The 13,713-nt window shown below is 37.2% G+C and overlaps 2 protein-coding genes across 2 annotated transcripts; both read left to right on the top strand.

The window, feature by feature from the left end:
* The first annotated feature begins 11,053 nt into the window (after window positions 1-11,053).
* Window positions 11,054-11,668, top strand: LOC109205144. The gene has a single exon (XM_019367820.1). The coding sequence runs from the start codon at window positions 11,054-11,056 to the stop codon at window positions 11,666-11,668; it is 615 nt and encodes a 204-aa protein (XP_019223365.1).
* Window positions 11,669-11,747: 79 nt separating this feature from the next.
* LOC109205143 lies at window positions 11,748-13,383 on the top strand. The gene is made up of 4 exons (XM_019367819.1): window positions 11,748-11,832; window positions 12,088-12,577; window positions 12,638-12,761; window positions 13,009-13,383. Exons 1-4 carry the CDS (start codon window positions 11,748-11,750, stop codon window positions 13,381-13,383), a joined length of 1,074 nt encoding a protein of 357 aa, XP_019223364.1.
* The last annotated feature ends 330 nt before the right edge of the window (window positions 13,384-13,713 follow it).

Below are 13,713 nucleotides of genomic sequence, written 5' to 3'. Positions count from 1 at the left end.
AACTTAGGCCCTCCTTAAAGAGACTAAGTGTCTCATTTCTTATCAAAACCAATCCAAATCAACTCTAACACACCATATACCGATAATGAAACATAAAGAAGCATAAAATGGGAGAAACGAAGCAGTAACACATGAGACGACGGGTCGGGTCGTCACAATTATGCTATTGGTTGAGGGTAAGACGATGGGTTTCAAGTCCCATCACACCTTGAGGGTAATACACCGGGTTTAAGTTCTAGTGCACCATGATAATAAGACGTTGGGTTCGAGTCCCAACATATTATGACCTATCATACCTTTATATAGGTAAGGCATTGGGTTTGAGTCCCAGTGCACCATATTGATGATATGATGATGACTAAAGAAAAATAAAGTATTTGTCATGAAAATGCATGAAGTTTGTCCCACTTGATTTGCTCCATTCTTGAAGTGAATGTGATAGCGGTGCATAATAAGTCTAAATAAAGACAAGTGGTTAACTAATGAACGTGGGCGTGCCAATGATCAAATAATAACAGTCATCATTATGGTAATTGTAAAAAGGAGAACAATAAGGATTCTCAAAATAATCCTTCAAAGGTGAAGGACTTGTGTATCAATATGGTCTGTAAATATGAGGCATGCTCAGACGATTATAGTCCATTTTTTTGAAATAATGCGAGTTGTGATAAGCATTGTAAATGCAGACTCATTCCTAAAGTGAGTGTGAAAATATATATGTGATACAAATTATGCATAAGAATGTATTTATACATGGCAACTCACCTCTACGGGAGGTTTGAGAGAAAGAAAGATCATGAACATTACTATGTGGTTACACGAATATGTCATTGGTCGTGTACATGTTGTACGCCAAAAATATTTGCCATGCCTTATAAAAAGTTATTAAAGGCAAAATTAAAGCAAGAAAAGATTTTGCTTATGATGATTTTGACCATGACAATTATTATGATAAGATAATTTTCTCCGTGGAGGAAAAATTCACCACTTGGATGGTGTTATAAAAGATCTTGTAGTGCAAAATTATTGAGAGCTCCAGAAGAGCGAATATGTTACTACCCGAATAAATAAAATTATTCATGGCATTGGTGGTAGTAAGTCTCAAAAGGAACTTTTTGAGTTTCAAATATATTAGCCAAAGTGGTTGGCATATTGAGACTATAAATGAAAGGAAGATTGAATATCTTCATATTACAATAATCATACCGGTAAATATGAAAGGTTACCCGATTTTTCTTCTATTTGTACGAACAGATGTATAAGCATGATGATGGAATCACATGCCATAGTAAATTAAATATTTACTGAAACAAATATTAGTTGGCACGACCGGTTGGCCATCCCGGTTCAATTATGATGCGAAAATTAATTGAGAATTCACATAGGTATATATTGAAGAAATAGAAGATTCTTCAAGAATTCTCTTGTGCTGCTTATTCTCATGATATACCGGTCAAGGTTGGGATTGAATCCCTTAAAATCTGGAACGAATAAAAGGTGATATATATGGGCCCAGTCACCTGCCATGTGGACCGTTTACTATTATATGATTTTAAAAGATGCATTTATTGTATGGTCACATATGCGTTTGTTGTCAACTTGCAGTTTGGCTTTTGCAAGGTTGCTTGCTCAAATTATTAGAGCGCATTTCCAGAATATAAATTATGATAATTTATTTTGATAATGCTGGTTTAAATCAAAGTTGGTTTAGCAGAAATTGTATGCCTCCAATTAAGCTAACCATTGGTTATGAGAATAAAACTCCCAAATCGAAATTTGGTATGAGGTATATTATTTAATATACAACATCACTTGTATGCATCTAGCCAACAAGTTATGATAAATTCTCCCCATCACATTTGGTTCAGGGTCAGGAACCAAATATTTTTATCTAGAAATATGGATGTACTATATGATTTAATTGTGACACCATAATGCACAAAGATTGGTCCCCAAAGAAGGTTGGGGATATGTGTTGGTGATCCCAACATTAGGGGGAGAAAATGAGCAGCTGAAAAAAGTAATACATGGAATGAACTATTATGAGTACACTAAGATCCTCGTACAAGAAAATATGAACTTGAAGTTCAAGTGATAATTCATTTGCAAAATATTGCCATGCGCATTTGCTGACCCAAACTAAATGTCATATTTCAGCTACTAATGCTCCAAATAGAATAAAGTTTATGATGGACATAGTCTATGGAACGCATGAAGCGTAATAGACTAATCGGTTCCAAAGATAAAACTCCTTGAAGAAGGAGATGAGCAAATGTTCAAGGTGGTCATAATAAGGAGGCAGGTGCTATATAAGAGCACCATGACATAACACTTCATGAGACCTCATGGGAGAGGCTCAGGTACCTAAAAATAATGAGATCTCGATAAGTTATGTCTTTATTGAGTGATGATGGAATCGATGTAAAATGATCATCAATGATATTGTTGATATAATGAGCACTCAATATTTTTAATATTGACAGCTCAAATCTGTCATAGAATTTGGATAGATAAATGATTGGTCAATGAAAAATACGCAATTAAGGTTGACTTCACTTGGAAAACGTGAAGTTTTGGACTGATAGTCCCAACACCTGAAAGTATAAAGTCAGTGGGGTGAAACAAGATTTTACGTAAATGTCCTAGCATTGATTATATGGAAACATGTTCCCTTGTGGCGGGTACAATTGCTTTAAGATTTTAGTTTGGCAATACCTGATAAATTTGATATGCGTATATAAAAATCATTGAAGGATTTGAACTGTTCTAAAGCATATTAAGGTTCCCAAGAAATTCATTAAATAAAGATTCAGCAAATCCTTATGTGGATTAGAGCAATCATGGCGTACATGGTTTATTGGTGCACTATGTATCTTGCTAGAACCACGAGTATAACAATATGCTAGCGAGATATACTTTAATTCCTATATAAAGATACTGGAATACTATTATGATTATATTTCAAAAGAAGTCCTTGATATAGATTTGTTTATTCTAACAAATATTGTCAAGGTTATGTTGGTTATACAAATGCAGGGCATGGTTCGTTGTTCAGATAATCTATTTGGTTGTGAGTGTAATGCCAAATTATGATATTCAACAAGATTTCAATTACACTGAAGATGATTCTGCATGCATAGCTCAATTGAAAGAAGGACTATCGAAGGAGACAAAATAAAACGTATTTCACTAAAGTTCTATTTCAGACATGATTGATGTTCAACAAATTTGTTCAAGTAATAATTTGGCAAACTTCTTCACAAGGCATTGCCAACCTCAGCAATTGAGAAGTTGTTATACATGATTGGAATTTATCGTCTTTGAGATATCAAGTGATTTTTTTTGTTAGGGGGAGTATAGCACGCGCTGCACTCTTTTTCCCTTCGCACAGATTTTATCCCACTGGGTTTTCCTGGCAAGGTTTTTAACGAGGCAGCGAGTAATGCGTATTACAAGATATGTGTACTATTTTTCCTTCACTAAGATTTTTTCCCACAAGGTTTTTTCTTGGTAAGGTTTTAACGAGGCACATTATCTATGGACATCCAAGGGGGAGTGTTATGAAATATTGTGACGACCCGACCCGTCATCACGTGAATTACCGCTTCGTTTTTCCCATTTTCAGCTTCTTTATGCCTCATTATCCGTATCCTATGTGATCGAGCTGGTTTGGAGAGGTTTTGGTAGGAAATGAGACACTTAGTCTCTTTAAGGAAGGTTTGGTTTGGAAAAGTCAACCGGATGTTGACTTATGAGTTAGAGGGCTTGGATGTGATTTCCGGTGTTTCGGTTAGCTTCGGGGGATGATTTGTGACTTAAGAGCGTGGTCGGAAGTGATTTTGGAGGTCCGGTGTAGAATTAGGCTTGAATTGGCGAAGTTAGTATTTTGGCGAATTCCGGTTGATAGGTGAGATTTTGATCCGAGGGTCGGAATAGAATTCCGAGAGTTGCTGTAGCTTCGTTAGGTGATTTGGGATGTGTGTGCAAAATTTCAGGTCATTCGGAGGTGTTTTGGTTGGGTTTTTGATCAAATGCGAGTTTCGGAAGTTTTAGAAGAACTTAGGCTTGAATCCGATGTAATTTGATGGTTTTGGTGTTGTTTGAGGTGTTTTGATGATTGGAGCAAGTTTGAATGATATTTTAGGATGGGTTGTCACTTTTGGTTGAGGTCCCGAGGGCCTCGGGGTGATTTCGGATGGCTATCGGGATGAATTTTGGCCTTGTGAAATTGGAAATTTGCTGCTGCTTCTGGTATTTTTGCTTCTGCGGATTTGGGACCGCAGAAGCGGTCTCGCAGATGCGGCATAGGTATCGTAGAAGCGGAAGGTCAAGGGAAGGCCTGGGATCGCAGGTGCGGGTTGGGTACCGCATCTGTGGAGCCGCAGATGCGGGATTTTTATCGCAGAAGCGAAGTTGGGCCTTAGGGAATTTCCGCAGAAGCGGATAGTTGTCCGCAGAAGCGGAGTCCGCATGTGTGGATTTTGACCGCAGAAGCGGTCCTGGGCATTAAGTGAAGCTCCGCAGAAGCGGAAATCGCAGAAGCGGAAAGGTCACCGCAGATGCTGTAATGTGCTGGGCAGAAGGGTTTTAAAAATTCATTTTGTTCCGCGAGCTAATTTAGTTTTCCTCCATTGTTGAGCATCCTTGAGAGCTTTTGGACGGGAATTGAAGGGGATTTCGACTGGGATTGATTGGAGTTGAGTTTTATGAACTAAAGACATGATTTAATTGTAGAATCAACCTAGAAAATTCATGAAAATCTATCAAAAAGGGGGAAGAACTAGGGCTTGAGTTTTAAAATTTCAAATTGGGTTTTGATGGGTCATTTGAGCTCGGATTTGGGAGTTCTTGGTATGTATAGACTCGTGGCGAGATAAGGAACCCGTTGATGTAAAAATTTCTGAGTTTCGAGAAGTGGGCCCGGGGCTCGGGTTTTGCAAATTTCGTGATTTTTGATGTTCTTCGATTCTTTCGATTGGGTATTGTTCCATTGGCATATTGTGACGTATTCGTTGTGGTTTTGGTCAGATTCGACGCGCGAGGAGGCCGATTTGAGAGGCAAGGGCATAGCGAGCTAGAGATTTGGCCGGCTTGAGGTGAGTAATGATAGTAAATGATGTCCTGAGGGTTTGAAACCTCGGATTTGCACAACGTAGTGCTATATTGAGGTGAAACGCGCGCTTAACGACGAGCGCAGGGTTGTTTACTACTGGGGATTGTGACTTGATCCGTCCCGATCGATATTTTTACAGCGTAGTTGACTGAAATGTGTTTGTTATCAACATGATTTGGGCTTATTGCCATATTTTGGGCTTCATGTCGACTAGTTGAATCCTTCGTGGACTTTTAGCACCGTTTCCTCACTATTTTGATATACTACTCGAACTCAGTCCTGTTGATTATACCGTTTTACAAACTCAGCCGCTTTAATTGAATTTTGAGACTTAAATGATATTTCCACTGCTATTTGGGCTGAGCACTACTCTTTTATTGATGCCCGAGGGGCTTATGATGTTTTCTGGACTGAGTGAGGCCGAGGGCCATATGTGAGAATATGCTAAGTGATATGAGGCCGAGGGCCTGAGATACATTTATATTCCACGAGGTGGCTTGAGTGACGTGAGGAGGCTTTCAGGCCTTGTGAGTGATGTGAGGAGGCTTTCAGGCCTTATGAGTGATGTGAAAAGGCTTTCAGGCCTAATGTTGATATAGCGCTTGGGCCGTAAGGGGCCCCTCCGGAGTCCGCACACCCACAGTGAGCGCGGGTACCCATATGATCTGAGAGTGAGCCCGAGGGGCTGATACTATGCTGAGTGATTGATACTGAGCCCGAGGGGCTGATACTGTTCTGAGCGATTGATACTGGGCGAGGGGCAGATTACTACTCACTATTTACTTGTTGTTTTACCTGATTTACCTGTTTTTAAAAAGGAGATTTCATTTGATTCTTTACGGTTTTACTGCTTTAAGTGATTTACTGCATGATATAGAGTTGCCTTGTGCATTTATGTGTTTTCATGCTTCCAGCCATTATTTATTATTATTACTCACTGGGTCGGAGTACTCACATTACTCCCTGCACCATGTGTGCAGATTCAGGCATAGCAGAGTCCGCACCTGAGCGTTGATTCCTTCCAGACTAGGCAGCAATTTGGAGTTACGAGGTAGCTGTTGACGTCCGCAGGCCCTTGTCTCCCCTTTTCTTACATCATTCATGTTTTCTTCAGACTATTGTATCGGATTTTACACTTTGTAGACTATAGCAAACTCAGTAGTAGCTCATGACTTGTGACACCCCGGTTTGGGCTGTGTCGGGATGGTTTTCCCTTGTTATTATCGTTGTTCCCGCGTTTATGGTTATCCTAAACATGTGTTAGAATTGTTAATGTTAATTAATTGCTTTAAAAGAGGTATTTGTGTTGTTCTGGTTGGCCTTGTCTTCACGAGAGGCGCCATCACGATCGGGTTCGGGTTTTGGGTCGTGACAAATATATATTTATATGGATGTCCACTAATCAAATATAGCTCCCACTACTCTTCTCCATTATGTAGATAACCCCCACTACTTCTCACCATTATTGTTGTAACTCTCACACCTCCATAACCTACCCACGATCTTCCTCCATGATCTCAAATGCTTAATAGCATATTTATGAAATTCTTTTGGTATACCTCAATGTTGTACTATAAATAGAGGATGAGAACTCATTTTGTAATACACTTGAATACATGGAAGAAATAAGAATATCTTCTCTCTTGCTCCCTACATTCTTGTCTATTTTCTTGTTTTATATTATTAATTTGAGCTAAGTTTTGTAACATTTCTTACATTTTCATTTAAATTTAATGAATTCTTTTTTTATTTGTTGTAATATTTTTTGTACTTCTTACCTTCCTAAAAAATTGACATATATACCTTCGAAAAGTCAAAAAAAAATCTCATTGCAAGAAAATACTTTTACTACCATATCGAAGAAAAGAAAATATAAATAGGGCCTGTAATACAGATCGAGAAGCTTTTCTGAAATGGCTATTTTCTCTCTCGGTGCACGTTAGCTTAACCTGCGCCTACCATGGGTAAGAGAGATCGTATCCCGTCTCAGAAAGCACTAATGGCGAAGGAAGCAGCGGATTCAAAGAGTAACGCTCAACGAGGGACTAAAAGAAGGACAACAACAACTGAAAATTCTGGGAATAAGCAATTGACCCCTAATGTCAATGGAACAGTACCAAAAATTTTGGAAAATGAGAAACTTAAGCAGATTGAAGCAATTCAAGTATGGGATGAAGTCCAGCAAGCGTCAACAAGCAGTAATCCAATGGTGCATGTGAGCACTAGAAGGAAATCAAGGGCCGATGAGGTCGATGAAATGAACAAAGTGCAAGGGAAGAAGAGTTCAGTGTGGGATAATTTTGATATCACAAAAATATCAAATGTTGGGTACAAATTGGAGTTTGTCCAACCTAAATCAACAGGTGAGTCTACTTTTGTTGAAATTGAATTGGAGGATATTAGTACAGAAATTGATTTTGGGAAATGCCGTGATCTGCTATGTGCTTGGGGTTCATCCACCGTTTGCTGTAATTTAAGGCTACACACAGAGGTTGTGGGGTAAACATGGCATAGATAGGATTGCAATTTTAAAAAATTGGGTAATCGTTATTCGATTTGACACTGCAATAGAAAAACAGGAGGTAATTGAGGGTGGCATCTATCACTTTGATAACAAGCCTCTCATTGTCAAAGCCTGGACACCTAAATTGGAGTTCACTCGTGAGGAGCTAATAACAGTACCAATTTGGATTAAATTGCCAGCATTGGACTTCAAATATTGAGTCCAAAAGGGCTAAGAGCCCGTTTGGCCAAGCTTCTAGGAGGTCAAAGTACTTTTTCCCCCCCAAAAAAGTACTTTTTAAAAAATTTGAGTTGTTTGGCCAATACAGAAAAGTACTTTTTGCCAGCAGCATAAGCAGTTTTTCTGCTTTTGGGAAGTAGCAGAAGATTCTAGCTTCTTCCAAGAAGCAAAAGCAGAAGTAGAAAATTAATTTATTCAAGACAAAACTATCCTCACCATAAATATATATTTTTCAAATTATCCCTTACTAATTTAAGTTTTTTCTTTTCATTTTTGTTTCTAGTTTTTACCATCCTATTAAAATTAAAGATATCACATATATGAATCGTATTGTAACTTTTCAAAAATTTTATTGACTTTTCTTGTTTTTGATCTTTTTTTTTGGGTAATGTCTCGTAACTTTCTAAATTATCTTCTTCTTTTTTCACACTAAAGCAAATTATCTGCATCTTCTTTGGATTATCAATTCTCTTCCTACAAATAATTATTTATAATTTCTTCTATTATATGCTATTAGTTCCCGAATCTTTAAAACAATTACCAAATCTGATTTGTGAAAATGATGTACAAATAGGTAATAAATTTTACAACTGCATTGCATAATCTATCTATATATTATTAAAAGAAGAAGAAAATACATCCATATTTAGTCAAGTGGCAGCCTCACAATAGGCCACTTGGCATTTTAGGACAAAGTTAGTAAGGTTAGGTAATAATTAGTTTCTTTTTGAATTTAATTTTTTTAAATAAATTATACATTATGTGTTTTTAATAATTAGTTACTCTTTTTGAATTAGAATTTAAACATACTTAACTATTTCTTTTACGATTTTTTTAATATATTTAATATTATTTTTATTTCACGCTCAATGCCATCTTTCAAGTTTGACACTCAAAATCATCTAGTTACAACTACCATGGCTATACATAATTTCATCCGACAACATTCTTTTACCGATAAAGAATTCAACTATTATGTTAGTGAAGACATTACTGAAGAGATTGATGAAGGAGATCAACCTTCTGATATTCCTTTAGAAATGCGAGGCAAGCCTTCTACTAATATGGAAACATTGTGTGATAGAAGTAGAGATGAACTTGTTGAGAAGTATTATCATGTGTGAGTGACTTTACTTATTATTTCATGATGGATTATCAATATATAGTAATTTGTGGATAGACTTCTAATTTATAATGAATGATGTTATTTTAATATTCAAATCATCATATAAAAATAAGTAATTATACTATATAATATCATATACTTTAATATAACTATATATGTAAAATTGATTTAATCTTTAATATGTTTGTTTCTTTATGTTTTATATTTTAATTAAATAAAATAAAAAAATAATAAAAGTCTCTTATGGTAAATATTTAAGTTCATTTTATATTTAAACGAATTATACGACCTTGGTACTATCCTTTTTGGTAATTTGACACTCAAAAGCACTTTTTGGAATGATTGGCCAAACACAAATTATTTACCAAATGTTGCAAAAAGTACTTCTTAAATGAATTGGCCAAACACAAACAATTTTTTTTTTCAAAAGTACTTTTAAAAAAGTACTTCTTAAAAAAAGTACTTTTCAAAATAAGCAGATTTTGGCAGCTTGGCCAAACGGGCTCTAAGTAAGATAGGGAGTCTGGTTGGCAAACCTCTAATGGTTGACCAGAACACAGAAAAGATGATTGGTTTGAATTTTCCTAGACTGTTAGTGGAGGTTGAAATGGATGCTAAACTACTTGATGTGGTGATGTTTAGGAATGAGAAGGACAAGCTAATAGATCAAAGAGTTAGCTATGACTGGAGGCCAACTCTTTGTACCCATTGCTTAAAGTATGGGCATGAAGAAGGAGTATGCAGGCTCAAGAGGAAAGCTCCAAAGAATGAACAAATGAACAAAGAACAGACAACAGACACTCAGGTGGAGAAGCAAGGTCAAGTGCAAAGTGAGAAGATCCATGAAGCTCAGAGAACAAATGTAAATGCCACAAGGATTACTGCAGGAAAATGAGCTCTAGGGAAAACACAACAATATGTAGCTAAGGAGCAGGGGGTAACAAAGGAAAGAAATGCAGAACAAGGTTGGAAAACACCTAATAAATATGGTAAGACTGTGGTAAGACAGAAGGAACAAATGGAGAAATCCAATTCATTCCAGATTCTGAATAAGCGGGAGGGCCTCAATCTGTCCAAGGACGGGGGGGGGGGGGGGTAGGGAAGTAGTGTGGTGGCTATATCCTCACAATGGGAGTGTTAGGTCTACTAAGTTAGGAGTAACTNATCTGTCAAAGGAGGGGGGAGAAGGAAGTAGTGTGGGTGGCCTAATTATCCCTCACAATGGGGATGGTTAGTCTACTAAGTTGGAATACTAAGGGGCTTAATGCTCCTAATAAGCAAAAGGAGATTAAGCTCCTTTGCAATGAGAAAAGAGTAGGTTTAATAGGCCTACTGGAAACAAAAATTAAAAAAGAAAGGAAGGAGCAGTTAGCAGAAAAGATGTTTGCTGGATGGAAGTTTGTAATAAATCTTGACTGTCATTACAATGAGAGAATCTGGATCACCTGGAGGCCAGACTACTACCAGATAGTACCTAGGCAAAAGACTGCACAACTAGTAACCTCTGAAGTACTGTATGTTCCTCTCCGACTATCATTTGAGGTAACCTATGTATATGCTTTTAATACAAAAGATGAGAGGAAGGGATTATGGGAAGATTTAATCACTCACAGTAGAGGATGTAGTAAACAATGGATGGTAATAGGTGATTTTAATTCAGTCTTGAATGCAGAGGATAAAATAGGAGGAAATGAAGTGAGATGGGCTGAAGTGGTGGATTTCTATAATTCTGAAGTGGAGTGTGGCTTGATGGAGTTACTTGCACAAGAAAATAGATACACTTGGAGTGATAAATATGAAGAGCACAGAATCTTCTCAAAAATTGATTGGATTTTTATTAATGAGGAGTGGTTTGATACCATGCCAGAATGCAATGCAAGATTTTTGACGGAAGGAATTAGTGATCATTGTCCTGCAAAGTTACTTTTACATAGGAGAGGCAGAGAGTAGGAGATCATTTCAATTTTGTAATGTGTGGACCCAACATCCACAATTCATGAGCACAGTCAAAGAGGGTTGGAAGTATAATGTGGAAGGATGCAAAATATTTACAGTTGTAAAAAGACCGAAGATGTTAAAGAGGGGATTGAAAACTTTAAACACACAGGCTTTTCATAACATAGTGACTGAAGCAGATGAGGATAGGAACACACTAAAGCAGATCCAAGTTCAGCTGCAGAGATGTCCTACTAATGTGGAATATCAACAAGCTGAAATTAGTGCATATCAAAAATTCAGGCAGTCATCTTACCTAGCTGAAGTGTACTTACAACAAATGAGTAAAGCAACATGGATTAGATTGGGAGATGACAACACCAAATACTTTCATTCAGTAATCAAGCATAGAAAACTGAAGCAGGCAATTACTCAGCTCAAGGACAGCTCTGGTCTTTGGCAAACATATCTTGATACAATAGCTGGTATATTTGTTGATTACTATAAAAATTTACTAGGTAGGAAAGCAACTGAAAGGGTAAAAGCTTTTAGTAGTATAATAAAAAATGGGAACAGTCTCTCAGAAGCTCAGCAACAAGAAATAATGCAACCTTTTTTGGAAAGAGAAGTAAAGCAGGCTATGTTTCAGATTGACAATAATAAGAGTCCTGGTCCTGATGGATTTGGGAGTGGATTTTACAAAGCAGCATGGCCAATAGTGGGAAGAGAAATCACTGCAACAGTCCTATAGTTTTTTCAGAATGGCAACATGCTCAGGCAAATAAATGCTACTAACATTGCATTGATACCTAAAGTGGAAGTTCCAGAAAATGCAGGCCAATACAGGCCTATCTCCTGCTGTAATATTCTATACAAGTGTATATCTAAATGATCTGTTCCAGGCTAAATCCAGCAGTAAGTCATATAGTAGCAGATAATCAGTCAGCTTTTGTACAAGGAAGGTCCATGATGCACAATGTGTTAATATGCCATGACTTACTAAGGCACTACAATAGGAGGACAACTCCTAGGTGTTTAATGAAAATAAACCTTAGAAAGGCATATGATATGGTGAGCTGGAGTTTTTGGAGGAAGTTCTAAGAGGGTATGGATTTCCAGATAAGTTCATACACTGGATCATGGTATCTATTTCTACTACTATGTTCACAGTTAAAGTTAATGGTGAAGGACATGGTTACTTTGCTGGAAAGAGAGGGTTTAGGCAAGGAGATCCAATTTCTCCATTGCTATTTGTTCTTGTAATAGAATGCCTTTCTAGAACTTTAAGGACAATCAGTAGACTGCCTGATTTCAGGTTCCATCCAATGTGTAAAGGGATCAAGCTGACACATCTCATATTTGTTGATGAGTTGATGATATTCTGTAAAGGAAATACTAGCTCAGTAAATAGAGTAATGGAAGCCCTTGATCACTTCAATAAAGTATCTGGTTTGATTGCAAATATGGAAAAATCAAGCATCTTTGTAGCTGGGGTTGGAGATGATATCGAAGATCAACTGTTGAGAAGAACATGTTTCACTGCTGGAACATTTCCTATCAAATACTTGGGGCTGCCTCTATCTCCTAGGAAATGGAACAAGATGGATTGTCAAATGTTGATTGGGAAGATCACTCACAGAACTAATGTTACATATTCTAAGTAATTGCCATATGTAGGAAGGCTTCAAATAGTTAATGATGTGCTCTTCTCTATACATAGCTTCTGGGGAAATGTTTTCATTATACCACAAAGTATGGTGAAAGGAGTTGATAAGCTATGTAGAGAGTATCTATGGGGAAAAAAGGAGGGACAGAAGAAAGTGGCTCTGGTTGTATGGGATAAGGTGTGTTGTCAAAAGAACTTGGGGGGTCTAAATATCAAAGGTTGTAAGGAACGGAATATAGCCTTAGTAGGTAAACTAATATGGCAGCTGGTTGTAAATAAGGAATCCCTATGGGTAAGGTGGGTTCATAGGGTATATATGAAATCTGATCATGACATATGGGCTCATACACCTCCAATAGATAGTAGCTGGTATTGGAGAAAGCTAAACTCAACTAACAAAATTAAAGAAGGAATGGTACTCCCAGGGCAGATATACATTAACTCCAGAAGGGAGTTACTCAATTACTCGAAGCTATCTTGAAATAATTAGTCGACAACAGAAGCTGAAGGTTGCAGATTTAATATGGACAGCTGTAGCACAACCCAAACACAGGTTTATTGGTTGGCTTGCAACACTTGGGATGCTGCTAACTAAGGATAGGATGATTGGAATGCAATTACAGGTTGAAAACATTAGCTGTAATTTGTGTAATGAGGACACACTGGAATCACAGGACTATCTGTTTGTTAAATGTGGCTGGATCAATGCAGTAAGGCAAGAGTTAAATTTGTGGTTAGGGCAGGCAGTGCAAATTACAGGAATCAAACAAATGCTGGAACATAGCAAAAGGAAGCATTAGAAGCAATTCAAAAAGGAAGTGATAGCTGTAGTGAATATAGCAGTGATATACCATACATGGAGAGCTAGGAACGTTAAAATTTTTCAGGGAAGAACTGTAAATAGAGCAAAGGTAGTTACACAAATTAAGAGAGAAGTGATAGAAATGATAGAATTACTTCAGCAGTCAAAGAAAGCTCAGAAATGTAGAAGTTTAGTTAGACAAATTACTTGTAACTAGTTGTTTCTGTTTGTTGGAGTCCTAAAAGTCTGTGGATAGATAATTAGGTGCTCTATAAGTGTAATTGTTTGATGATGTTAATGGTAATATTCACATTGTTACCAAAAGAAA

Source organism: Nicotiana attenuata, unplaced genomic scaffold, assembly GCF_001879085.1.
Source record: "Nicotiana attenuata strain UT unplaced genomic scaffold, NIATTr2, whole genome shotgun sequence".
In the NCBI taxonomy this organism is placed as follows: Eukaryota; Viridiplantae; Streptophyta; class Magnoliopsida; order Solanales; family Solanaceae; genus Nicotiana; species Nicotiana attenuata.
The sequence above is the reverse complement of the archived record's forward strand: the minus strand, read 5'-3'. Positions and strand labels throughout refer to the sequence as shown.